Raw genomic sequence first — 25,772 nt, 5'->3', positions numbered from 1 at the left:
GAGAGAAATGTTTCTACCATCCATTCTGTGTCAGTGAGAAGACAGAGTGCTCCACTTGTTGCCAGGCTTCTGATGGGCCTGGAAATGGGAATGGTTACCTGAACCACCCCCACCTCCCCAGTGAGGGGAAGTACATCGTGGTGGAGGGGTCATTTGATTGACAGGTAGGCAGGTTGGATTACCACCAAAAAGATTTTTCTACTGTTTTTTTAATAGGATGGAAGAGGCATGACTTCCAACCCCTGACCCTAATTTCAGTACCTAACTGCCCATTTCATTTTCCTTCAGAGAATTGTCAACCTTTAATCTTAAGGATGCAAATTCATCACATCTTCTGTAGTTGCTTCCAGGAGGTTGGCCATATAGGACTTGCCTGTCCTGGGTTTGGAAATCTTCCCATAGCTCTTCTGATGAGTCCATCTCATGAGCCAGAGAATTTCCAGTCAGTGCTTGTGGCTGTGTCCCCCACACTGTCTTCACAATTCTGAGAAGTTGTTGATTTCTGAAATAGACAAATTAATCAATCAACATGAGCAAAGATGGAAAGCAACAAATTGCAGGTGAAGTGCTCTTTAAGAAAGGAAGATTATATTTTATTATTTCCCAAATACTGAGTGATGATGGATTGCCAATCTAACTTGAACACAAAGATTTTTATTATCTCTTTGAGGGAACAGACTACCTTTAGCGTATAGGGGACAGATTCCATTAATTATTGCACAAGTCTCTCCTTGTTCTTTATCTTCTAAGACATGTTATCTTAGACGGCAGTGTCCAAGGACTTAGGTACCTGCTGTAGAAGTTGACTTTAAGAGTAAGCCAGATGCCTAAAATAATTAATCAAGTTTTTAGGATTAGTTCCTAATGACATGCTGATATCTCCTGTTATTTTATTAGAAGAATTCACTAAGGAATTCTCCTATCAACAGCAGCTTCCAGAGAGAATCATGAGAACAGTTAAGAAAAAAAAAATACATGTCTACCTTAACCTGCAGCAGCCTTGATATTGCAAGGATAAAGGCTTTACATACTTTTTTTCTTATGAAAATGTTATTTAGGTCTTCAGTTGATTCACAAGAGTAGGCCGACTTACCTTCCATGTAAACTTGGTCCTAGGCTTGCTGTTCTTTGTGCAGGTGTCAGCCATGAAGGTGTCCTAACATGAGACATGTGCACTGTGATCAGGCCACACACCCATGGGTTGACACATCGGAGGCCAACTGGGTGTGATAGCATAAGCTGCTTGCTAATGCCAAAAGCCACTAGTGGGACTTGGTCCTTGTGCAGTGCTGGGGTCCTGGCCTTCTGGCTGTAGGCCCCAAGCACGCTCCCAGTCTGATGCACGCTGCAAGTGCAGGCCTGGGGACTGTGGCCTACTGACCCTAGAGATGCAGGAAAAGCAACTATATTAGGTGACTATTAGGCTGTTACCTTAGTGAATGACTGTAGGTATTTCCCTGAGGCTGTTTTTCGCAGTCCTGTTAGAAGATCCCAAGGTGAGACAATGGGGACCTGGCAGAAGACCACCAGAGAAAAGATACGACCAGAAGTTAGTCAGCTGATTTGTTTATTGCCTCTAACAGTGAAGCTTATAAAAAGCTCCAAGCACCAGTAACAGCAACCTAGTTTGTCTCCCCACCACCCACAACCACCAATCAATTTAAAGGTACAATCTTTCCTGATGAGAACAACCAGTGAGCCTGACCTGACCGCGGCGGCCCCTGATTGGTTCTCTCATTTTCCAGCTGCAAGGTGAGGACATTCCAAGAAGAGGAAAACGGGATATGTATGTTCAGTCCTGGACTGCCTGTCAGCCATCAGGTCAAAACGGGGTCTTAGTTTGCCAAGCCCCCTGCCGATTTCCCCGGGTCACAGTATGCTGTGCCCTCATGTCCAGTGGCATAGTCCAGGAAGACCCGGATCCACAGACAACTGCCATATTTTACAATAGACAAACTATGCACACAATTTAAATTACTTTTTATTTTATTATCAAATTAAGTGAAGGAGAAAATTTAAAGATTTTATATTTTATTTTTTGTATTATATTTATATTGCTTATACTTGTATAATTTTAATACTAATAGAATCATTAAATATCTGTTAACTATGATTTCATGTATTCTCGCTGAAATTGCCCGATTGAAGACTTGATCGTTTCTACATCATATTGACAGCTGGTACTCAGGATTTTCTTAAGCAGCAGCACATCAATTCTAATTTTTTCTTAGGAATAATTAGAGAGTAAATATAGATTTATAGGAAGCAGCAGTAAGATCGCATATGCCTTTCAAACCCGGTTTTCCCTGATAGTTCTTCCTTGCGCAGTAATAGTACAATATCAAGATTAGGAAGCTGACATTGGAAACGTGTGTGTATAGGATAGTTTGAGGACATGTTTTCTGTTTATGTACTCATGGTGCCACTTCCCTACAAAGATCTTGTTTTCATAATGACGTCCTTCTCTTATTTCCTCCCCTAACTTCTGCCTATTACTTTTTTTTCTCTCTAACCCTATGGTGTTATTATTTCAAGAATTTGGTGAATGAAATTACATGTATGTAATAATTGGAGATTTTTTTCTCTAATTACTGTCAAGCCCTTGAGGTCTTTCCATGTTGTATATATCAGCTGTGTTTTTCTGTCATACATAGCTTTCAGTGGTATAGATGCAGATAATGAAGGGCATTTTGGTTCTTTTTTCTTTTTTACAAATAAATGAAGTTTCTCTTCATGTGAAACATTAAGTCTTTCTTCAGTAAGTATGTTCTTAGCCACAGGTCCTTTGTTTTTGTTCCTTATTAATTTTATCAAATTACCCTCAAGGGATTTTTTCAAAGCTCATAAATGCTTTTCGGCAAACGTGATCAATAGAGAGGATTTTGTGATTTTTATGCTTTGAAATTTGTGGCATGAGGGAGGTAAAGGTATCATATGCACTTAAATCTGTATGCATGAATTACATGAAATTTGTTCACCTAATGTAAGAAAAAAATTAATCAAAAGAGACAAAATAGAGATGTCTTAAATTGTTTTTATTTTTGTAGCAACCTCAATCTGAATGCCCTAAATACAGTCTAAAGCTGAAAAAAAAACTGTGGCAGAATACATTGATTTTCAGATATTCAACTAACAGTGAATTCTCAGAAGAAGTTCCACTTAGCCATCGCATACACTTATTGTTACAATTTTGAATTCCATAGGCTCATATTTTATAGAAGATCTCTTCCCTTTTTGTTTTTCATTTTCTTTCTCTTACCTTTATGTGATTATTTGAGCATTTTTCTGAATTGTACTTTTATGTATCAACAGTATTTTCAAAGTGTATTTTACCTCCTAGTCTTCTTTGTTATTGGCTGTCCTAAATAATACATTATACAATGTCAGGTGTACAATTCAATACATTCTACTTATGTTGAAATTCAGCTAAGAATATAATCGTTACCAATGTTTTTTCTTATCATATTCTTTACTACTGTTGTTATTGTCTGTTTTTTTTTTTTCTGTTTTGTTTCCTCTCGTTTCCAGATCTTCATTTGACAATTCTTTCAGGATATGTTGATGACAAATTCTCTTAATTTTTTTGGTCTGAGAATTTTTAAAAGTCTGTCATTCATTTCTAAAGATAATTTCATCATATTTAGAATTCAGGTTGGCATTTCTCTTATTTCAGCATTTGGAAAGTACTCTGCCACTTCCTCTGGCTTCCAAGGTTTCTGATGAGAAATCTGCTGTCTTTTGAATTGTTTTTCCCCTTTAGATAAGGTGTGTTTTTTTCTTGCTGCTTTCCAGATGTTTGGTTTTTAGTTCTAACTTTGATTGTGATATGTCCTGGCACAGATTCTTTGGGCACCTCTTATTTACAAAGCTTTTTCCATCTTTAATATCTTTTGCCAGATTTGGAACGTTTTTAGTGCTTATGTCTATGCATGGTTTTGTAGTTTGATTCGCTCCCTCCCCATGCTCCACCCCACTCCTTTTGAAATGCAATGAAAGGGATGTTAATTTTTTTCTTGTAGTACTGAGGCTCTGTTTATTTTAAAGATATGTTTCGTGTCTGTTAGATTGAGTAGTTTCTGCTATTATGTCTTCCAAATCACTGAATTTTTCCTCTGTGCTCTGCATTGTGTGGCTGAGCTTATGCATTTGCTTCATTTTTTTCAGTTGTAAAATTTTTCTTTGGTTGCTCTTATGTCTTCTAGTTCTTATTGTAGAACAAGAAAGTCCACCAGTATGTTTGTGTACTTCTACTAAAGATAATATTTATTATATTACTTTTGCCTTTTGAAAACATATAATATAAAGACAAGTGATAAGTCTATGATCTACATACTGATACTCCTGCTTTAAGGGACTATTTTCTATATGGTTTATATTCTTTTTTATTAAATTACTATGGTGACATTAATTCTCATTAATTCAAAAAATATTTACTGCCTGCCTATCATACATGGTATTCTGGGGGTTAGGGAGCCAATCAGATATTTTTGCTTTGACTTCCCTTTATTTCTCCTCTCTTGATACAATGAAAGCATATTAGAAGAAGAAGGTATATGAACTGATTTTTATTTTATGTAAAGCAGTCAAGAATTTTGATTTTCAGGCTGTATTCCATTATATTCCCTAACACACAAGATTATTAATGCTCTGTTATAAAACACTAATACATTTGGCAAGGACTGCAGGTTTTCTGAAATAAAAATCTATTTTTTTGGCTAAGCATCCAGGCATGGGCACAAAAATTCACTAGCCTATTCATTTTCATTTGTTTCAATGAGTTGTACTAGTACAATTATTTTATGTTATCAGACAGTTTGTTAATAAATTCGATAGTTCACAGACTGAAGAATAAAATCTTTCTTCATGTTTTATAAATAAATAAACAAACAAGTAACTATTTCTTCTTTTTAGAGCTTGAGCGAACACTTCCCAAGGTGTTTTATCCAAAGATGGAGTGCCCTCCCTAAAAGAAACTTTTTTATTTTCAATTTTATATATGTTTTTAAAGATTTATTTATTTTTATTGGAAAATCAGAGATACACAGAGGAGGAGGGACAGAGAGGAAGATCTTCCCTCCACTGATTTACTCCCCAAGTGACTGCAATGGCTGGAGCTGAGCCGATCCAAAGCCAGGAGCCAGGAATCTCTTAGAGGTCTCCTAGGTTGGTGCAGGGTTCCAAAGCTTTGGGTTGTCCTCAACTGCCTTCCCATGCCAGGAGCAGGGAGTTGGATGGGAAACCGGGCTGCCAGGATTAGAACTGGTGTCCATATGTGATCCAGGTCTCCCACATGAGTGCAGGGTCTCAAGACCTTGGACCACCCCCAACTGCCTTCTCAAGCCCCAAGCAGGGAACTGAATGAGAAGCGGAGCTGACAGGATTCGAACCAGCGCTCATGTGGGATCCCAGCTCATGGAAGGCAAGGATTTTAGCCCCTAAGTTACTGAGCAGGACCCTGTGTCTTTTTTTTTTAATTTTTAATTTTTTTACATTTTATTATTATTATTATCATTTTATGATACAGTTCCATAGGCTCCTGGTATTTCCCTTATGTTAGCCCCAATTCCCACCCCCCGTTTAGTTCCTCCATATCATTACTAAAGTATAGTTTTTCATGCACAGTCATATGTCCATCATTGTGGGCATGGACAATGGCAGAGAGTCCAGAATCCTATTGTCAAAATATAGTAAACAGTTTCATTATAAGACCATCTTTGGAAGTAGAAATGCATACTGCATTGTATCCTCACATCTGGATGTTAGTCTCCATTTCACAACTACTGTACATCCCCTCAAATGAAAAGTCATAATACAAAATCAACAATAGAAAGAAAAATAGAAATTTACAATGCCATGAAGTTAAATAACATTTTACTAGATGACAGTCTCCATTACACAGCTACTATACATCCCCTTAAATGAAGAGCCACAAAACAAAATCAACATCCAGGAGAAAAAGAAATTAACAATACCAAGACGTTAAATAACATGCTACTAAATGACTAACGTGTAGCTGAAGAAATGAAAATCAAGAACCTTCTTGAAGAAAATGATGCTACTCTATGATCTACGAGTCATTGAATGATTTAATCAGAAGAAAGTATTTTGAAGAGATGAAACTAACAGAAAACATCCAAATCCTATGCGATATAGTTTCTGCTGATTTTTGTTGGTAAAGTGTGTCTCTTCTAGACAAAAAATAGATGAGTTTTGTTTTTTAATCCAGTCTACTAGTCTGTAACGTTTGATTGAGCTTAAACCATTAACATTCAGGGTTAGTATGTATGGATAGTACTTTGGTCCTGTGATTTTAGGAATGGGTTGTTCATTGGTTTAGTCTTCTGTTGTCATTTTACTGGGATGTTCTTCTCATTTGCCTTTGGTTTTGGTGGGTGCTATTCCTCTTCTCTGTGAAGAGAACATCTTGAAGTATCATTTATGGTGCAGGTTTTGAAGAGGCAAATTCTTTTACCTTTTCTTTACTGTGGAAGAATTTTATTTCATTTTCAAAGACAAAGGAGAGCTTTGCTGGGTAGGTTATCCTAGGCCGACAATTTTTTTCTTTTTGAATCTGGAATATGTCTCTTCATTCTCTTCTTGCCTGTAGAGTTTCCTGTGAGAGATCTCCTGTGAGTTTAATTGGCATTCCTTTATATGTCAACTGATTTTTTTTTCATGTGCACATTTAAGGATTTTTTGCTTATGTTCGATTGAAGAGAGCTTGATGATCATGTGTCTTGGTGAAAATCTCTTTTGGTCAAGCCTGTTGGGAGTTCTGTGCCCCTCCCTAATCTAGGGCCCCTGTGTCTTATTTTCAAAGTGGTTCCAGTTGATGCTGATGATACTGTTTTTGTGGACCTCACCTTGAAACTCCCTTTTAGTTCATGTGTATCCGTTTTTCAACTTCTTCACCTATCTTTTTTGTTGTTGTTGTCCCTTTGATCTGATTTTTTCGTTTGGAATCTAAATGGCTGTTTCTTATTTCTGATCTTTATGTTGACAAATCAAATGTACACATTTCACATTCTCATTTTAGAAGTCATTTAATGTGGCTGAATGTACTTGATTGTTCCTTCTTTTTACAAAACTGTCCTGTTTGATTTAGAGATTTTGCTTTTCCATACTTCCTTATTCTTGCTTTGCACCTGCTTACTCAATAACCCTCTCTCTCTGTTACTCTCAAATACAAGTCTGGATATCAGACTTAGATCTAGGAATTGGGTCTATGTGTTCTTCATATCTTATTTTGTTCTCTGTTTCCATAGGATCTTGTTTTCCCTGTCTGAATGCTAATAATTTCCAATTTATCTTCTACATTAAAGCTTTTTCTAAGCTTGAGTACATCCAGATTGATTTATCTCTTAGTTGCTCGTTTGAATACCTTGTACATATTCAAATAACGTATCAAATAAATCACCATATTTCACAAATTACGTGATGCCCTTTTTTTTTTTTTAAAGATTTATTTATTTTATTACAAAGTCAGATATACAGAGAGGAGGAGAGACAGAGAGGAAGATCTTCCGTAGGATGTTTCACTCCCCAAGTGAGCTGCAACGGGCCGGTGCTGTGCCGATCCAAAGCCCGGAACCTCCTCCAGGACTCCCACGCGGGTGCAGGGTCCCAAAGCATTGGGCCGTCCTCGACTGCTTTCCCAGGCCACAAGCAGGGAGCTGGATGGGAAGTGGAGCTGCCGGGATTAGAACCTGCGCCCATATGGGATCCCTGGGCGTTCAAGGTGAGGACTTTAGCCGCTAGGCCATGCCACCGGGCCCCGTGATGCCCTTTTAAAATAATTTATATATCCTGGAATGTATGTATCTTCTACTCTATGACATGGTAGATTCTGTGAGCTAGAGTCTTTTTGACCTACCGCTTCACTGAGAAAATGTGTTCTTCTAGTATTCTCTATACCATGAATCTTTCCTTTTGTTGAGTTGTTAAAGCTGAACACTTGGTGTTAACTTGCTACTTCAGTCCTTAATTTTAATGTTTCTATCTCCAAAATATTTCTCAATTCTTTTTTTTTCCATGTGCATTGTTATTACTTTTGTTCAAGTAATTATCACCTGTCTCACAAGTTGTTTTTTCCAACCAAGTATGTACTTACGCTGATCTTTTAAAAATATAAATCTGACTGTATCACCATTTTACTTACACTTCTTCAGCGGTGAAATTTATGACCTTTAATATGACATCAAAAGAGCTTGCCTGTGCTGCCTTACCACTTCCATTTAGCATTATATTCTTCCTCATACTTCCTGCCTGTGGTGCAATGATGTGTGCAGTTCTTTTGCAGTAATGTATTGATGCTTCTTAGAATGTTCTTTGCTCCACTTTTATTTTTTATTTTTTTACTCTGCTTACCAATTTGTCTGTTAGGTCACATCATTTAAATCTAATCTCATTTTAAATATTATCTTTATAGGCATTTTCTGACTCCAAAATCTAAAGAAGGTCTTGTTGTAGTCTAAATTATTACTTTGTTAATAGTGCTTTGTCCTTTCCTATATAACTCTGAGGATTTTTTGTGTTTATCTTCACTCTGTTGTCATCCTTTTTCAGTGTTTTTTCCTTTATACCAGGACTTAGATTAATACATGGGGAGTATTCAGTATGTATTTTAAAATATATTGAGCCAATGAATTTTTAAAAATTTATATGACCATATATAAACACGAAATTATTTTTAATGTAAATAATATGTAAGTTTTAAAATATATATCCATTCTCACTTATCATAGACATATTATTTAAACTAATAATCATTTTATATTTTCCTTTGATATGGATAGTTTCTTTAAAAAGTTGAAATATTTTCAAACTAAGACTAAATAATGACATTTTATTTTTATGACTATAAAATGAATGAATATCTTGATGATTTCAAAGTTGATATTTTATGTAACCAGTATTTTTTAACCACCCAAATTTTAGTGGAGATTTAATATTTTAAACGATAATATACTGCATCCCAGAAGGAACATTTATTTACTTGGCATTTGGAATAGAGGTATTGGCAAATAGGTGTTGAATTTTTAAATGTGGATAATCAATTAATCATTGGAGAAAAATTCCCACCTTTTGTCAGCATGAAAAAAAAATAGTAACAGATGGGGTTGATAATATTTCTTTTTTTAGTATGTATAACTTTTCTTTATTTGTTTTTATTTCTGTGTATTATTAGGCTTCTTTCCTGTAGGAGTTTTGTTGTATAGATTCTGTCTAGAACACATAACCCTAATATTTAGCATTCTACATTTTATCCTGTTGGAATCTAGGTTTTCTCGTGATGCAAGTCATGGGTGCTATAGACAAAGTTCTTAAAACCAGGCAGGATCCCACAGCTTAAAATGTTGATAATGTCTGTCTGTCCGTTTTCCCCCGCTGTCTCCTTTACTGCACTGTTCTGTCTGTCTGACTCACAGGAGACATGGATTACCACTGGTTGGACCATACGTCTTGGCATAGCAGTGAGGCATCCCCAATGTCTTTGGTGAGACATGTGGAGCCTTACTATATACTTTTCGTTATCATTTCACTTTTCCTTTTTTATTTACACCTTTGCATGTTTTCTTTTTTGTATCTTTTTTTTTTTTCTTTATCCCACACCTGTAGGGGACAGTCAAAAGGGAAAAAGAAAAACTAGTGAGCAGGCAGTTTTGTCGGACTCTAACACCAGGTCTGAGAGACAAAAGAAAATGATGTGCTTTGGTGGCCACTCTTTGGAAGAGGATTTGGAATGGTCTGAGCCTCAGATTAAGGATTCTGGGGTAGATACCTGTAGTAGCACAACCCTTAACGAGGAGCATAGCCGTAGTGAGAAGGTACTGAGACTGTGGAGCCTGCCTTTTACCCTGCTCATTTGGTCTTCGTTTGCTCTCTGTCACTCATTGAAAAATCAGAACATGAGAAGAGGACAGGACATTTCAAGGATCAATGTAGCATTTCTTAAGGTGCAGAAAAGAAAAACAAAACCGAATCAAACAATCCAAAAACTCTTTCCTTGCTCTGCTGTTTTTATTGTTGACAGCATACCAAAACTTAAGTGAATGAAAATAAAACTTAGGAACAAAGGAATGTTTTATCAGTGGTTGCATGAGATAACTTCGTAATGTTATGCTAAACCACAAATAACAAGCAATTTTTCTTGGATTGGCTTATTTGATTGCTTGCATATATTTTCCTTGGGATGAAACATCAATTGATAGTTTGAATCCCAGGCAAAAGGGAAATAATTGGGTCTGTTTGCACAGAAAAAAAAAGTTGTTTTTCTTTTTTCCCTTTCGCTGTCATTTGGCTCTTTTGTTTTATAGTCCTAGTATTTTCATAGAGTATTAATTAGTATTAGAGCCATTGTCATCTGCTTTGATATTTGTTATTTTTGCTTTTAGTATAGTAAGACTTCTGAAATTGTTTTATCATATAGATGTGACTGACTTGTACTTAATTTTTGCCTGCTAAATTTTGCATGAAGATATGCATGTTACCTTTAGAAAAGTGTGAAACTACTATGATTACACAAATTATTTATTTTATATGTAGCATACCATTCATTAGGAAGGGTGTGTCATTATTTATAAGGCTTTGGTTCTGCTCTGAAAAGAAATAAACTACTAGTGTTTTCAAGGTTGTTCAACAGCACGTACCACTGAATTATATAGTATTTAGAAAATGGATCTGAAAGTCAGTGACCTTATGGAAAGTGGAAAATATAATCTAAAATTTCCACTTTTGAATGAAGCCTGTTCCTCCTGCACAGAATCAGTTGTAAATTATTGGGACCATTTTTTAAAAATTTGAATCTAGAAACTTACTAAAGGAAACCCGCATCACAAATGTCCAGATTTCATTGGTTAATATTATTTGACTTTGAAAGTTTATATAATATAGTTTTCCTAGCTTTCAAAATTGTTTGAATAGTAAATGTCATTTTTAAGGAATTTTACTGGATAGTTGAAAAGTACCTTTCAATTTGTGAATTTTTAATAAATCTTGGGTATGTAAATAATTAGAATTTGAATTTCTTTAGAATTTTAAGGAATTTGGCATAGATATAGAGCTCTAGTATTGGATCAGAAAACTGAATCTAAAATAATTAATGAAAAATAGTTGAGATCATAAAGTTGAGATTATAAGCAAAATATGAAAAGCCCTTGTGATCAGTGTTTTGTAGTAGAAACTGGTTTGTGTAATCATAACACTTTGAAATTCTGACGTTTAGAAAAATTGTATAACCAGATACTGTTTTCCATGAAATAACATACATTTTTATTGTTTGTTAATTGTAACATGTCAGCACCCTGTGACCTGGCAGCCATCTAAAGATGGAGATCGCTTGATTGGCCGTATTTTATTACACAAACGTCTGAAAGATGGAAGTGTACCTAGAGATTCAGGAGCAATGCTTGGCCTGAAGGTATGTAATAACATGCAACAGATTTTGGCTCTGTATTACTTTAGATTTATCAGAGAAACAAAAGATCTAGTTAATGTGTATACTCATATGAATGCAGGAGATTGTTTTTTCATTTTCAAGAATTCATAAATCTCTACATTCAATATACATTTTTATTTCCAAATATTATAAAAGTCACAAATATAATATGAGAAGGCATTGAAAGTAACCTGATTAGTACACATTAAAATCCTAAATATAATGTTCAATTTTATTTTACCTATATAATTTGCCCTTAGTCTTTATCTGTGATTTTATGTGATAGGATAATCTTTAGTATGATGGTATTAGTTAATTTCTCAGTATGCAAATTAAAGTTATTCAATACGTGTATTATCCATGCATATAATTGCATTAATGTAGTAAAATGTGAGTGTATGTGTAAGGAAGAGAAAATATTGTTTGTAATTTGAAAATTCAAAAATAATTAGGGGATAAAATAAATATTGACTTATATTGTAACTATGAAATCTCAGAAAAATTATTGGTAATTACAATAATTAGAGCTGTTTTGCTTTTTTATAATTCAATAGAGTAAATGTTTTAGAGTCAAACCATTTTGCAGAAGTTAGAATAAGATAGGTAAGAGATAACAGAAAACTTTGGATAGCAGTGGAATTGGGCAACTAACATTTCTTTTGATGATTACCATGTGGAAGGCATTCACCTAAGAATTTTTTACATCTTATTTAACATTCACCATAGATGGGTTTAGTGAATTGCAATTTTTTCATGATTTAAAGATGGTGTCAACTGTGGGATTTAAATTATATCATACTACTATAGCATTTCAGCAGTGGTGGTGGAAAAAAACAGAAATGTTTAATTGAATTCCAGTTGCTGTAGTTACTAGCTATGTAACATTGGGCTATGAAGCTTCTCTTAGACTCATATCTAAGATAGACTCACATCTATCCAATGTAGATAATACTATTATGAGATAAAATAAGAAACATGTAAACATTTAAATTTTAATATATTAATAATAATGACAATAATTAGTATAATCATCAATTATTATTAAAGTTATAAGCCAAAATATTATAAAGTTTACATAGAGCTCCAACTCTCTAAGATCTACAGATTTAATTTTCAGAATTACATATGAAACTCATTAGCTTTCATAAACTAAATTCCATTGAGCCTAATTTACTGAAACGGAATAATTGTATGCAATAAGATAAATCAAGGATTTTTAAGTTAATTTGTCATTTACGCCATTTAGAAGAGAAATTACTTCAGTCAATGAAGTTATTTGCTATTATTTGCCTCATTTGCCATAGATTTGATATATTGATTAAATGGCATTTGATCAGAGCCAAATAATTAATCTTCAGGATCAAGTCTTTGAAGAACACATATGACTCCACCAAATTATTCTTATTTTTAAAGAAGATATATTTGAATATAAATGTAAAAATAGAAAAACTAGAATATAAATGTTTAAGATTTACATTACTTCTCAGGCAACAAGCATATTTAATATTATTCTCAAGAAATACTAGGTCATTAAAAACATTATCAAGATGCCCAAAGATTACTACTGAAAATTAATAGCATATCATAATCAAAGCACCAAATATTTCGTATTATAACAATTAATTTTATAACTAGACATTTTATTTAATTATATACCACTATAATAACATCTTTTATAATAAACCTAAGTATTTTTTAAAAGGAATACAAATGACCAATTATGGTTATTTCTAATATATAGTGTTTTCCAAGGCAAGTTTTTACAAATTAGTTCTTAGGATAACCCCCCCAAATTATCTTCAGCACATTAAATTGTAATTTTAGAAGTTCCAAATTGTTCTAGATATTTTTGCAGGAGTCTTCAACAGTGTTCATTTTAACAATATGCCTGGTTTAATACTTTCCTCTTTTAAACAGGTAGTAGGAGGGAAGATGACTGAATCAGGTCGGCTTTGTGCATTCATTACCAAAGTTAAAAAAGGAAGCTTAGCTGATACTGTAGGACATCTTAGACCAGGTAAGTTTCCATCTTTGAATGTTTGTGTTTAAGATACTAAGCTTAAAAAACTATGAAAAGGGCCTGGCGGGATAGCCTAGTGACCGAATACTCGCCTTGCAACCACCCGGGTCCCATATAGGTACTCATTCATGTCCCAACTGCTCCACTTCCATCCAGCTTCCTGCTTGTAGCCTGGGAAGGATGTAGAGGATGGTCCAAATCCTTGGCATCCTGCGCTCATGTGGGAGATCCGAGGAAGCACCTGGCTCCTGGCTTCAGATCAGATCAGCTCCGCTTGTTGTGTTCACTGGGGGAGTGAACCAATGGATGAAAGATCTCTTTGTCTCGCCTTCTCTTTGTAATTCTGACTTCCCAATAAAACCAAATAAACATTAAAGAAAAAAGAAAATAAATTATGAAAAAGTTACCCCTTTTTTTTATAAGTGTATCTAGCCAGCCATGAAGAATTCATGTCCCTGAGATGGAAATATTCATTCGGTCATTGGAAAATGTACTATATTCTTGATTCATAGTAGCTAAAATGATTTTTCATTTATTGATTGCATTTTTTATTGATGGATTTTTACACATTTTTTGTAAAGATTTAGTTTTTTTCATATTTGAAAGGCAGAGTTACACACAGAGAAGGAGGGAGTTAAAAGATCTCCATCCTTTGGCTCATTTCCCAAATGGCTGCCATGGCTAGGCCTGGGCTGTTCTGAAGCCAGGAGCCAGGAGTTTCTTCCAAGTCTCCTACATGGGTGTAGGGGCCCAAGCACATAGGCTGTGTAGTCCACTGCTTTCTGAGGCACAACATCAGGACGCTGCACTGGAACTTGAACCTGTCACCCTATTTGGTGACAGCAGTATAGACCAAGGATTAGCTTGGTAAGCCATGGCAGCAACCTTTATTGTAGTATATTCTAAAATATACCTAATATTTATCTTGCTTCTCAAAGACCTTCTTTTTCTTTTGAAAAATAATGCCAAAATAGTTTAAAAAACCAACTAATTATTAAGCATTTTACAAGAGACTTCAGTTAACAGTAACACCCAAAAGGAAATAAGATGCTTAGTTGCATGGATATCGAGAAACCTGGGGCACAATTTTAAAACTTTTGAAAGATACAATAGGTCTTGAGAATTATCCAGAATTAGAAATCACATAGAGATACTGTCTAGGTGATTTTTTTTCCTTATGATCATTATTCTGGGTGACGTGCGCTGTTGCTATTAAATTTTGTGCCACTGAAACTGTTTGCAGTGTTTTTTTTAAATTCAATAGTGGTGATCTTATTCTGTGGAGTTCATTGATGCTTAGACTGCTTTTATTTCAAATACGTTTTATGAAATTAGTTTTTCTAAGATTCTTGCTCACATACACTATAGGTGATGAAGTTTTAGAATGGAATGGAAGGTTGTTGCAAGGAGCCACATTTGAGGAAGTGTACAATATCATTCTGGAATCCAAACCTGAACCACAAGCGGAACTTGTTGTTTCAAGGCCTATTGGGTAAGTTGGTTTTAATAGTTCATATGTGTAGAGTTTACACAACCAAGATGTTCGTAATGTGCAGTCTAAAAATATGTGAATGAAAATAATTTATTTTATAGACAATTCCTTTTCTTCCTGCTTAGCAAAAACATCCTGCCCTTTACTTGATTTGATAAAATGTGTGGTTGATATATGGCTTATTGCAGGAGAGGAATACATATTTAGATGTTTATTATTTTTTAAAGATTTATTTATTTTTATTGGAAAGGTAGATTTACAGAGAGAAGGAGAGACTGAGAAAAAAGTTTCCTATTTCCTGGTTCACTCCCAAAATGACAGAGCTGAGCTGATCTGAAGCCAGGAGGCAGGAGCTAGGAGTTTCTTTTGGGACTCCTAGGTGAGTGCAATGCCCCAAGGCTTTGGGCTATCATTCACTGCTTTTCCAGCCACAAGCAGGGAGTCAAAAGGGAAGTGGAACAGCTCTGTCATGAAAAGAGCTCATTTAGGATGTCGTTTCTGGCAGAGGGAGAATTATTGACTTGGCACCGAGGTGTCCCCCAGATGTCTAGTATTTTTATTATTCTAGTAGCTTATAGATGGCTACTGTTGTTAATAGGGGAAGACCATAGTAGCAATTACTTAATGTTTCATTATCTTCTATATTGTAAAAATGATGATGATCACACAGTTTGTAAATTATACATTTTTAAAAATATGCATAACTACCAGATAGGATAGTTTAAGAAACAATGAAGTGTGTTTTTAATGCTGATTAGATTACCAAAAATACCAAACTACTGTATGTGTTTGTAACTTGTTGTCTATATTAATTTGACAATCTCCAAAAAGTTTTGATTATATTAACATACTATATTTTATATATTAATATAAATATAACAGTCATTAACATCAATTTGGTAATTGTAAGAAGTTGACCATAAATCTGAACTTATCACCTACATTATAATAATTATTCATTGGGCTCAGTGTGGTAGCGTAATGGCTAAAGTCCTTGCCTTGCATACGTCGGGATCCCTTGTGGGCACCAGTTCTAACCCCAGCAGCCTTGCTTCCATTCAGTTCCCTGCTTGTGGCCTGGGAAAGCAGTAGAGCATGGCCAAAAGCCTTGGGACTCTGCACCCATGTGGGAGACCTGGAAGAAGCTCCTGGCTTCGGATAGGCTCAGCTCCAGCTGTTGTAGCCGCTTGGGGAGTGAACCATCGCACGGAAGATCTTCCTCTCTGTATATCTGCCTTTCCAATAAAAATAAATAAAATCTTAAAAAAAACATTGAAAATTGTTCATTAACTATTACAAAATTTTTTACTTTGTAAAAGATTATATAGGGTGCAGGTCACTTTCTCATATACAGATTTACTTCTTTTGTATATATTCCCAGGAGTAGGATAGCTGGGTCATATGATAGATCCATTTTCAGAATCTATGCCAATGTGAAAGAAATGCTTAAATAAAAAGTGATAGCATAATATATAAACTTATAGTGAAATATTAAATAAATCTTCAACATAAGGCATTGAAGCAGGAGACCACATGAACTATTATTTGTCGAAGAATAGTAATGCTTAATTTTTGGTAATTTAGGAAATTAGATGTGGTAGTTTTATCTCTTTAGTACTATAGAAAATGAGTTAGGTTGGTGACTTATTTTGATCAAAAATACCTTTAATTAGCATGAGGCACTTATTTCTTATATATAATAATAATACTCTTATCAAAAAGTTATCCTTAGTGCGTATGGTCCTCTTCTAAGACAGGTGATAATTATCAAAATAATGTTGTGTTTAGTGTTGAGTTTCGTGTGTTGTTTTGCTATCATTTCAGAGATATACCTAGAATACCGGAGAGCACACATGCCCAGCTGGAATCCAGTAAGTGTCATTTCTCTTGAAGGAAATGTTACCAATAATATTTTTCTTGAGGAGCCAAATGAAATATTTTACCTATTAGTATAAACTAAGATAGATAAAAGCCTCCTATCAAGTATAGTCATATAATGATGGCAAAACATAGCATTCCATAATATTTTAAGATTTTTGAAGCCACATTGTCTTCATTGTAGATTTTTAGACAGTTTTTCTGTGGCATGCTATAAGTAACTGAATTTAAATGAAGTGCAAATTAGGTAAGTTCTGACATACTTGTATAACCATGAAATCATGATGCGAATAAAACAATCATGAACATATTTTCATCATTTGCAAGGGTTTCACCCTCAAACCTAGCACCACTTTAATATTTAGCTTGTAACCTCAGAGTTAGCATATTATGTGAAACAAAAAAGAAAAACTGTGTTTATTCTCATTTACATTTTTAAACATAGAATATTAGTCCTGATTTAACTTTAACACTATATGTAGCAGTAAATATAGATGTTTAAGTGATGTTAACACGTGAATTCTTCTTCAGAATGAATTTTTCATACTAAGCCACTTAACCCCTGACAGTAAGATAATGACTGTTGAGAGAGAAGAGAACGGAGTGGGGATTGCATTTTGAAATATGTTATGAGGATATACCACATTTAGAATCAAGCAGTAAAGCAAGAACTTGAAAGGAGAGCTTTCCAGCTCCAGCTGGTGAATGACACTAAGGCAGGAAAGCTCAAGGCAGATTTTAGGAGATGAAAGTAGCCAGAGAGGCTGAATGGAAAACACGAGGACAATGGTGCAAAAGAGAGAAGTTGTGATTACCAAATGGAATAGGCTGTGTGCCTCACTTTTGGGACTTTGGCTTTTCTCTGAAGGAAACTTAGAACTAGAAAGGTGATAATGAGGTGCGGTGTGTGTTTTAGAATCTGGTCAAGGGTAAAAGCAGTGAGAAGACTTACCTAACAAACTAGGCATAAGATGATGTTGCCCTAGACTGTAGTGACAGCAGTAGTGGTGTTGAGACATGCTCACATTTGCCAAATATCTCAAAACTGTGACTATACTGTAGTAATAGATATATTTAAAAATGTTTAATTTTTTCATTTTGTATGCTACAGTTCCATAGGCTCAGGGATTTCCCTTCCTACCCTTTATATTCCCCTTCCCCTCCTGCTGAGAAATAAATATTTTTTACTTTTATATCTATAAATATAAATCTTTACAATTCTTCAGTGGAGTCAGTGCAGTTCTTTGGGCCTTCCAAAGCTATCCAATTTAAAATATGGTCCAATGAGTTGTTTGGAATAGCACCTATGGCTAGATGCAAAGTCATTTAATCAAAAGTACTATCTCAACCATGAGAAACAAGCAATATTATTATTATCATGATGATGTAATGGTATCATCATTATCATTGTTGCTCTCATTTTGCTTAATACCTAAATTGTACTTGATGTTATACTTGTATAACACTTGGGCAGCAACCCTGGGATAGGTGAAATTTTTATTCACTCATATCACTCAGAGATTATATGTGTCATGTGTTAGCTATCTTCTTATGGCTGTTAAAAGAATTGTTCCTACGGAGACAGGAATCCTTTCTCAAATGGCATCTGATCTTATTCTTTAAACATTGAAGATGAAGAAGGTTCTAGAACTAGTTGATCTAGAATTCCGTTTCTGACTCCTCAATCATCTCTTTTTGTGGTTTTAATTTTTAAGATATATGACTCCTAAGTTTATATCATGAAAAGCATCTATCATTGTCCGTTTTTCCCTAACTGTTCAAATAATTTTTAATGGTAAGTGTGTTTCTGCTATCTGAAATGTTATAAGCTTTGGAGTAAGAGAACAGATTACTTCTTACCATAAGATACTATTCTCCCTACTTTCTAAGAAACATAAAAAACAAACGAGCAAGCAGACAACCATCACTCTTCCCTCTGCTCTTAACGCCTGAGGTTTTGGTTCCGTTTTGCTCCATACGCCCTGTTGAAGTAATTGACCCACCTCCATCTCCAGCTGGCATACACTGCACAGGCTCATTTTCAACAGTTTTTAATCAAACATCTGATTCTGTTTTTCCAGTTAGCTGCTGTTCATCTTCCCCGAAATGTCTCCTAGGTATTTCAGAGTCGACTGTGTTCCAGAGTGAGCTCCTCACTCAGGCTCTCAAAGTCTTTTAGTGTCCTCCATTCTTGTGAATATCAGCACCGCCCTGTCTGCATTCATTCCATAGGTGTTGGGGACCTTATGGACCTTGTCTCCAGTGGCTAGAGCCTCAAATTTTAATGCTTCCCCTGCTTTCCATGCTCTACTATCTTTACTTTCTTTTCTGCATCTTTATTTTCTTTTGTCATGCTCTCTGCCGAATTCCCTCTTTCTGTTCCTTCTCACCACATTTACTGCTGTTGTCTTACAGCATTCATCATACCTTGAACTGTTTGCCAGCTCTTTTCATTGCAACCCACACTTCACATAAGTAGTAAACTCATCTTTCTCAAGTGTAATTTTTATGATACCATTCCTATAGACTTACTGTGAATATTTTATTAGTACTAAACTGATTATTCTATAATTATTAACATGTAATTTCCCCAGTATCTTACCAACTTCATTTCTATATATTTTTCAATTTGTTCCTTCACCATCACAGAAATAAATTTGTCCATGCTTGAATAAATTATGGGTATTGCGATTTTGGTTTTTCTTTTGTGTTTTTTTCATAGCTCTCTCTTTTCTGCCATTTTAGTTTATTCTGTTTTTCTAGAAATGATTTTTAAAACCCACTGCTTGACAACCTTTAGAGTTTTGGGACATTCAAATACTTAAGTTCTGAGCATTGCGAATTTAGATTGCCTTCACAAGTTGGCTTGTTGATTCATATGTTTGTTCTATTTAAAATTAAATATTATAAGATGTCAGCATAGTATACATAACAGACAAACTAAGTGCTGAGACAGGAGAGTATTTCTACTAAAATTGGCACAGAAAATAATTCAAACTGGCCTTAAAAGAAACCTTAAACTGTAGTGATGCTTCCAAAATAAAACACAAAACTAAACCCACCAAAAACCTCTTAAGAACATATGTATTGGAAACATTCTGGGTAAGAAAATAGTTTTTTAAAATGATATTTTACATGCATCTTAAGAATAAATATTTTACAATGTAATCAGGTAAGTTTATTAAATATAGTCAAGTACCGTTTTAATTATTTCTCATGTATAATTACCTTTTCAGGTTCTAGCTCCTTTGAATCTCAAAAAATGGATCGTCCTTCTATCTCTGTTACCTCTCCTATGAGTCCTGGCATGTTGAGGGATGTCCCACAGTTCTTATCTGGACAACTTTCAGTATGTAATCTCTAACTTAACTTATTGTTTCAGAATATCAAATAGTATTTTTTAAATATGTTGGCTTTTATAAACTGAGTTCTTCCTAATATATTATTGTATTTTTAACCATGAACTTTTAATTCTTACATTTTAAAAGAAATTAAAATTCAATTTTGATTATTTATTATAGTGCTTTTTATTAGATCTTGATTTTCTGGATTTTATTAAACTAGATTTTGTTAAGATAATTTTTCAGTCAAGTATTATATCAAAATTCAAGGTCATGATCTTTGTTTTATATTATAAAATGACTAATTTATCAATGACTTTAAGAGAAATAAAAGCCATACAAAGCTAATACTTAAAACTAAATATGTAGTTTTTATAACTTTCCAGTCTTTGAAAAATTTAATAGTAATTATTGGAGTATGGAAATTGCTCTAAAATAATGTGATCCTTTGGATGTCCTTGTCAATAGGTAAAACCAAATTAATGAGGTAATATGTTATCAATTCTTGATTATATGCTAGGGGATTTTGCATTAAGTGATCCTTCAATTCATTGTTTCCTAATATAAAGTTAAAAATCGGTTATGCATTTTATATCATGTTCATTTGCAGAGCTTTGCAAATTTATGTTTTACTTTTTATTCATTTGTTCAATTATCATTTACGTATAAGCCATTGAAAATATCAAGATATTTAAAATTACTCATTTACACATCAGAAAGGTTCAGGTTAATGTGGTAATGTCTGCGATTACTGAACTTGACGTTTCATGAGTGTTTGGGAACCATTTGTGTTCTTAAATACAGATGTGAAGTTTTGGATAAAATATATTGGAGTTTAAAAAAAAGTCCATGTATCAGATCGATATTTGAAGAGAAATAGAAATAGATTTCTTTGGAGGGATTAAATCAACTGCAAAATTTCCTCTACTTTTTTGGGGGGGAAGGGCAATGTGTTATTTAAAAATCTTCTGAATTTTTTCATTAATTGAAAGGTGAGTTCTTGGAGTATAAGCAAAATTAAGCTATGAAAAATGATTCAGAAATTCCCTGAACATGTCTTGTCTGTTACTGTTTTGAACCACAAAGGTGACAATAACAGAAATACAATGCATATGTGATGAGCTAGGATGCTAGGGTACTGTATATATCTCACTAAAATGATTTTTCTTTCTCTTTATGATTTTCTTTTCCTTTCTGTTTCATAGAGTAAATATTTTATTTTGAAAATAATGGTGTATATTCAATCTCCATAATGAATAACATCTTTCCATATATATATTTATTATATATATAATACATGTTGCCATTTAGAATTATAAACATATATATAGTTTCCTTTAGTATGTTAGAAAAATGTTGAAAATGGTTAGCTATTACATATTTTATTGTGGCTCCATTTAAAAAGCATGTGTTTAATGTTCTGCGGAGTTGGATAATGTCAATACATTATGAATTTGTGTGTTTGTGTGTGTGTGTGTGTGTGTGTGTAGATGGCTTGAGTTTGTGGAGGAGATAGTAGAAGCTGAATTTCCCTTAAGAAGGGTTAATACTTCCTGTCTCGTTCATAGTCTCGAGATTTCATTATGGTTTGGGCAAGGAGAGAGGGTTGAGATCATAGTGTAGAGATTTAGTTAAACTTTGGATTTAATGACTTACTATTTAAAGTGAATGTTGTAAAAAGATGAGGCTGTCAAATATTTGGGGGAGATAGAAAATTGAGGTTTTATTTCTAAAGGTAAGTATGATAGTGTATAGTTAAACCCTTTTGATTTGTGATGTTGGCTTAATTTCCATGTAATTATGATTTCAAATATATGCTGTTTTCTCATTTGCTTACTAAAAAAGGTTATTGTACACTATGAAACTGACAGCAAAATTTTTGCCTACCTATGATTGTAATTTAAATACACACAGCCCTACACTTCACTCACATGTATGAATGATGATGGCTGTAATTCGTATTTATTGTGTCTACTCTAGGAAGTTAAAAATGTTTTAGCCAAATTACACCTAACATGTTTAAAAAATATATGGTAACTTCTGAACCCAGCACTGGCTTAGTGTTAATTTCTTAAAATACAAGTGAGCAAGATACAATGGATTGCACTCTGTTGTAATCTGTTCAGTTTATCCTCATTCTGTTTAGTCTAGGAAAATCTAAATAGTATGCCATCCTGGGATTATTTCCTTTCATGTTCAAGTGTTTCTGTACCAGCCTGTAGGTAGTTTGACTTGCCTTAATGATGTAGAATTTAGAAAAACTATATGTGTTAGAAAACTGTATCACCCTTTGGGAAAATTCTTAGGAAATCACAAGATGAAATTACAATTCACATTTCCTTTTTTAATCTTATATTTGAGTAAGTTTGCTTTTGCTGAAATGTTAGTTAGGCTGATATCACATTTACATAATCACAAATCACCAATACCAGAGGGTGAAGATAATTTTCATAGGATATGATTTTATTTTCCTAGTGGATTATGCTAGTTCAATCACTGATATTTTGCAAGTAGGAAATTATACATATAATGCAAATTTGTATACATTTACATTTCATATTGAACTTTAAAAAATATTCAGTTTCTTTCACCCCCATACTTGGTTGTGTGGCAGCTCATTATTCAGGCAGAACTATGAGGAGTGACGTTGTTGTATGTGGTGGGAATATCCGCAAGAGGTCTGTTTTCTGCCTCCTGGATTGGATGTCCACCTTTTCAGTTTGTGCTTTGCAGAGTTCCACTGTTTGATTTCTCTTTCTGTTTTTGTATTATCCTAGAAATGTGCAGCTTTTTCTTCAGAGGATTACTTTTCAATTTTGAATATTCAAAAATTACTTAAGTCTTTTTTTTGTAAAGATGATTTGTTTTTACTGGAAAGTCAGATGTACAGAGAGAAGGAGAGATAGAGAGGAAGACCTTCCGTCCACTGACTGACCCTTCAAGTGGCTGTAATGACTAAAGCTGAGCCAGTGTGAAGCTGGGAACCAGGAGCTTCTTCCAGGACTCCCGTGCAGGTGCAGGGTCCTGAGGCTTTGGGCCATCCTCTACTGCTTTCCCAGGACACCAGCAAGGAGCGGGGTGGGTAGCAGAGCAGCTGCAGCACGAACCGGCGCCCACTTGGAATCCCAGAAGACGCAAGCGGTAGCCTCCAGGCTACCATGCTGGGCCCTATTTTATAGTCTTTAGTTTTTGAATGGATGTTAAGATAAAATTTACCTTTTACATCTTTTAAAAGTCAATAAAGACTTGGCATTCTTCCTATTAGAACATATTGAATATATCATTTTATTGACAATCATTTTATTAAACTTCAGAATAGGTGCTTGAATTGTGGTTCTGATTTTCCCCAAGTTGGTTTATTTTTAACATTTTTGACTCTGTCTTTTATTAAGTATTGTAAATATCCATTTTGTGTGCTTATTTAAATGGAGTAATGTCTCCTTTAGACATTTCTTAGCCTTTAAAATAACTCTGCATAAGTGTTCAATTTGTCTTAGAGATTTTTATGTTGTACGCCTCATTTGTCATAGCTATGCTACTCTGAAAGCATGGTATGAAAGGAGGGTCTTAAAGATACTAACACATTGGGCCTGGCGCAATAGCCTAGAGGTTAAAGTCCTCGCCTTGAACGCCCCGGGATCCCATATGGGCGCCGCTTCTAATTCCCGCAGCTCCACTTCCCATCCAGTTCCCTGCCTGTGGCCTGGGAAAGCAGTCAAGGGATGACCCAAAGCTTTGGGACCCTGCACCCACGTAGGAGACCTGGAAAAAGCTCTTGATTCCTGGCTCCAGACTGACTCAGCTCCAGCCATTGTGGCCGCTTGGGGAGTGAAACATCAGACGGAAGATATTGCTCTCTGTCTCTCCTCCTCTCTGTACATCTGCCTTTTCAATAAAAATAAATAAATCTGAAAAAAACGATAGTAACACATTAAATAGTAGGAAATAACATCATAAATGCCATAAATATGGCCCAAGCTCATTTTTTTTTCTTTTCAAGTGTGCTTAAGTTGATTTAGATATTAGTGGCTCTTTCATGGTTAGGAGAAATTAGTTACTTGTTAGTTTCATTGTGTGCTCTAAAAAATATTTTACCATTCTTTTGTGAAAATGTGTAAGATTAATAGCAATAGAAAGCAGTCTAGTGATTGCCAAGGGATAATAAGCCTTCATGAATTCCACCTCAAAATCTTAAAAAAAGCAAAATCCTCCAAAACAAAAGTGTGCTTTTACAGTGACAATCAATGTATAACTACATGGATGAGCATTAGGTTAAAATTGCCAGATTTAAGAGGGTTGATTTCAGACAAATGTGAGTTACATTTTAGAAGATGGAAAAATGTTTGTGTTACAAGATCGGTTCTGAAAATACTCTTCATTTCAAAGTAAATCTTATATGTTATGAAATGTTAATATGCCTTTAAGATATTTCATTACCTCGATATACTCGGTCTAAACTAGAACAGATACCAGCACAAGGAAAATACAAGTCGCTTTCTAGAATACCTTGCTGATATCCTTTTTCAGCATGCCTGGTTAATTTCTATGAATTCCGTACATCTCCTCTCCCATCTGTTAAGTAATTATCCTCCTAAGCTTAAACAGACAGGCATTAGTAAGACACTCGTTATATGAGAATTCCTTTCTTCTTTTGGAAATAAGAGGGATCCTCAAAATGTTCACGGAAAATGTAAATCAGGCAGAAAACTATGCATGGCTATCAATTTTTTGCACCAAAATTAACATCTTCTTTCACTTCCTTTTGAAGGGCATTCATATCTCCATACAAAAATGCAGATGACTTGATTGTAGATTGGTTTGGATTTCATAGGAAAAGGAAAAAAATGAACTGTATTTGAATGATAGTCCATGCTACACATCTGCTTTCTTTTGGATTTTAAGTGTGTATCTTTTGACAACACCTGTGTAATTTTGATCAAGTCCTACTACAGAAAGAAGCCTTTCATGATTTGTGATTTGGCAGATTGGAGAGGGACATCCTTAAGAAATGTGAAGAATGGAGTGGAAGTCTGAGGAGAACAGTAAAATTAAATGCTGAGGATCCCCAGAGATAACGTCTTGTTTTATTTTTTTATTTAACTTTGGCATACCCTGATGAAAGCACAACATTTTTATCACGGTGGTATATTTTGAAAATGGTTTAAAAATCAGGACAAAACGTCATTAAAGAAAATCAACTGTTTCATTTTTTTACTTTAAAAAAAGACTGATTTAATTGAAACTGGGTGTTTTTCTGTTTTCCAGCAGGAATTTATCTCTTTTTTGTGTCTGTATTTCTTCATGCATAAGCTACTTACAATAGCAACTCTATCCTAGCATTGTTTATTTAGTTGTGAAATAAACTGTCAGAAGCTTAGAAAAATACTTAGAAAAATGCTCTTAAAAATTGTATGAATACAAGGAAATATCCTATTATTGGTGATAAGTGGGGTTAGTGATAGTCTTAAGTGTTTCATATTAGATGGCATTTAATCTTTATATCTGCTGTAGATTCTTAAAGTCTTAAGTGATTTATTAATTCAGTGCATTAAAATACACTTTTATTTCTCAAGGTGTGTGTGTGTGCACGTGTGCACGCACATG

At 34.4% G+C, this 25,772-nt stretch overlaps 1 protein-coding gene across 8 annotated transcripts in view; it reads left to right on the top strand.

Annotated features, from left to right (window-relative positions):
• The window catches only part of RIMS2 (regulating synaptic membrane exocytosis 2), a 506,806-nt gene that overhangs the window by 256,662 nt on the left and 224,372 nt on the right, over positions 1-25,772 (top strand). For 5 of the 8 annotated variants that reach the window (XM_036498462.2, XM_036492201.2, XM_036492199.2 and 2 more), the window contains 6 exons: positions 9,429-9,496; positions 11,300-11,419; positions 13,355-13,454; positions 14,826-14,949; positions 16,774-16,820; positions 20,064-20,176. In XM_036498462.2, the coding sequence (XP_036354355.2) occupies positions 9,429-9,496; positions 11,300-11,419; positions 13,355-13,454; positions 14,826-14,949; positions 16,774-16,820; positions 20,064-20,176 (572 nt within the window). Of the gene's footprint in view, positions 1-9,428; positions 9,497-9,618; positions 9,828-11,299; positions 11,420-13,354; positions 13,455-14,825; positions 14,950-16,773; positions 16,821-20,063; positions 20,177-25,772 lie in introns of those variants that run through there. The other 3 variants (XM_004580663.3, XM_004580662.3, XR_009246059.1) reach the window with 2 other exon arrangements.

This window comes from Ochotona princeps, chromosome 9 (assembly GCF_030435755.1).
Source record: "Ochotona princeps isolate mOchPri1 chromosome 9, mOchPri1.hap1, whole genome shotgun sequence".
NCBI classification, from domain to species: Eukaryota; Metazoa; Chordata; class Mammalia; order Lagomorpha; family Ochotonidae; genus Ochotona; species Ochotona princeps.
This window is presented reverse-complemented; position numbering and strand designations above follow the sequence as displayed.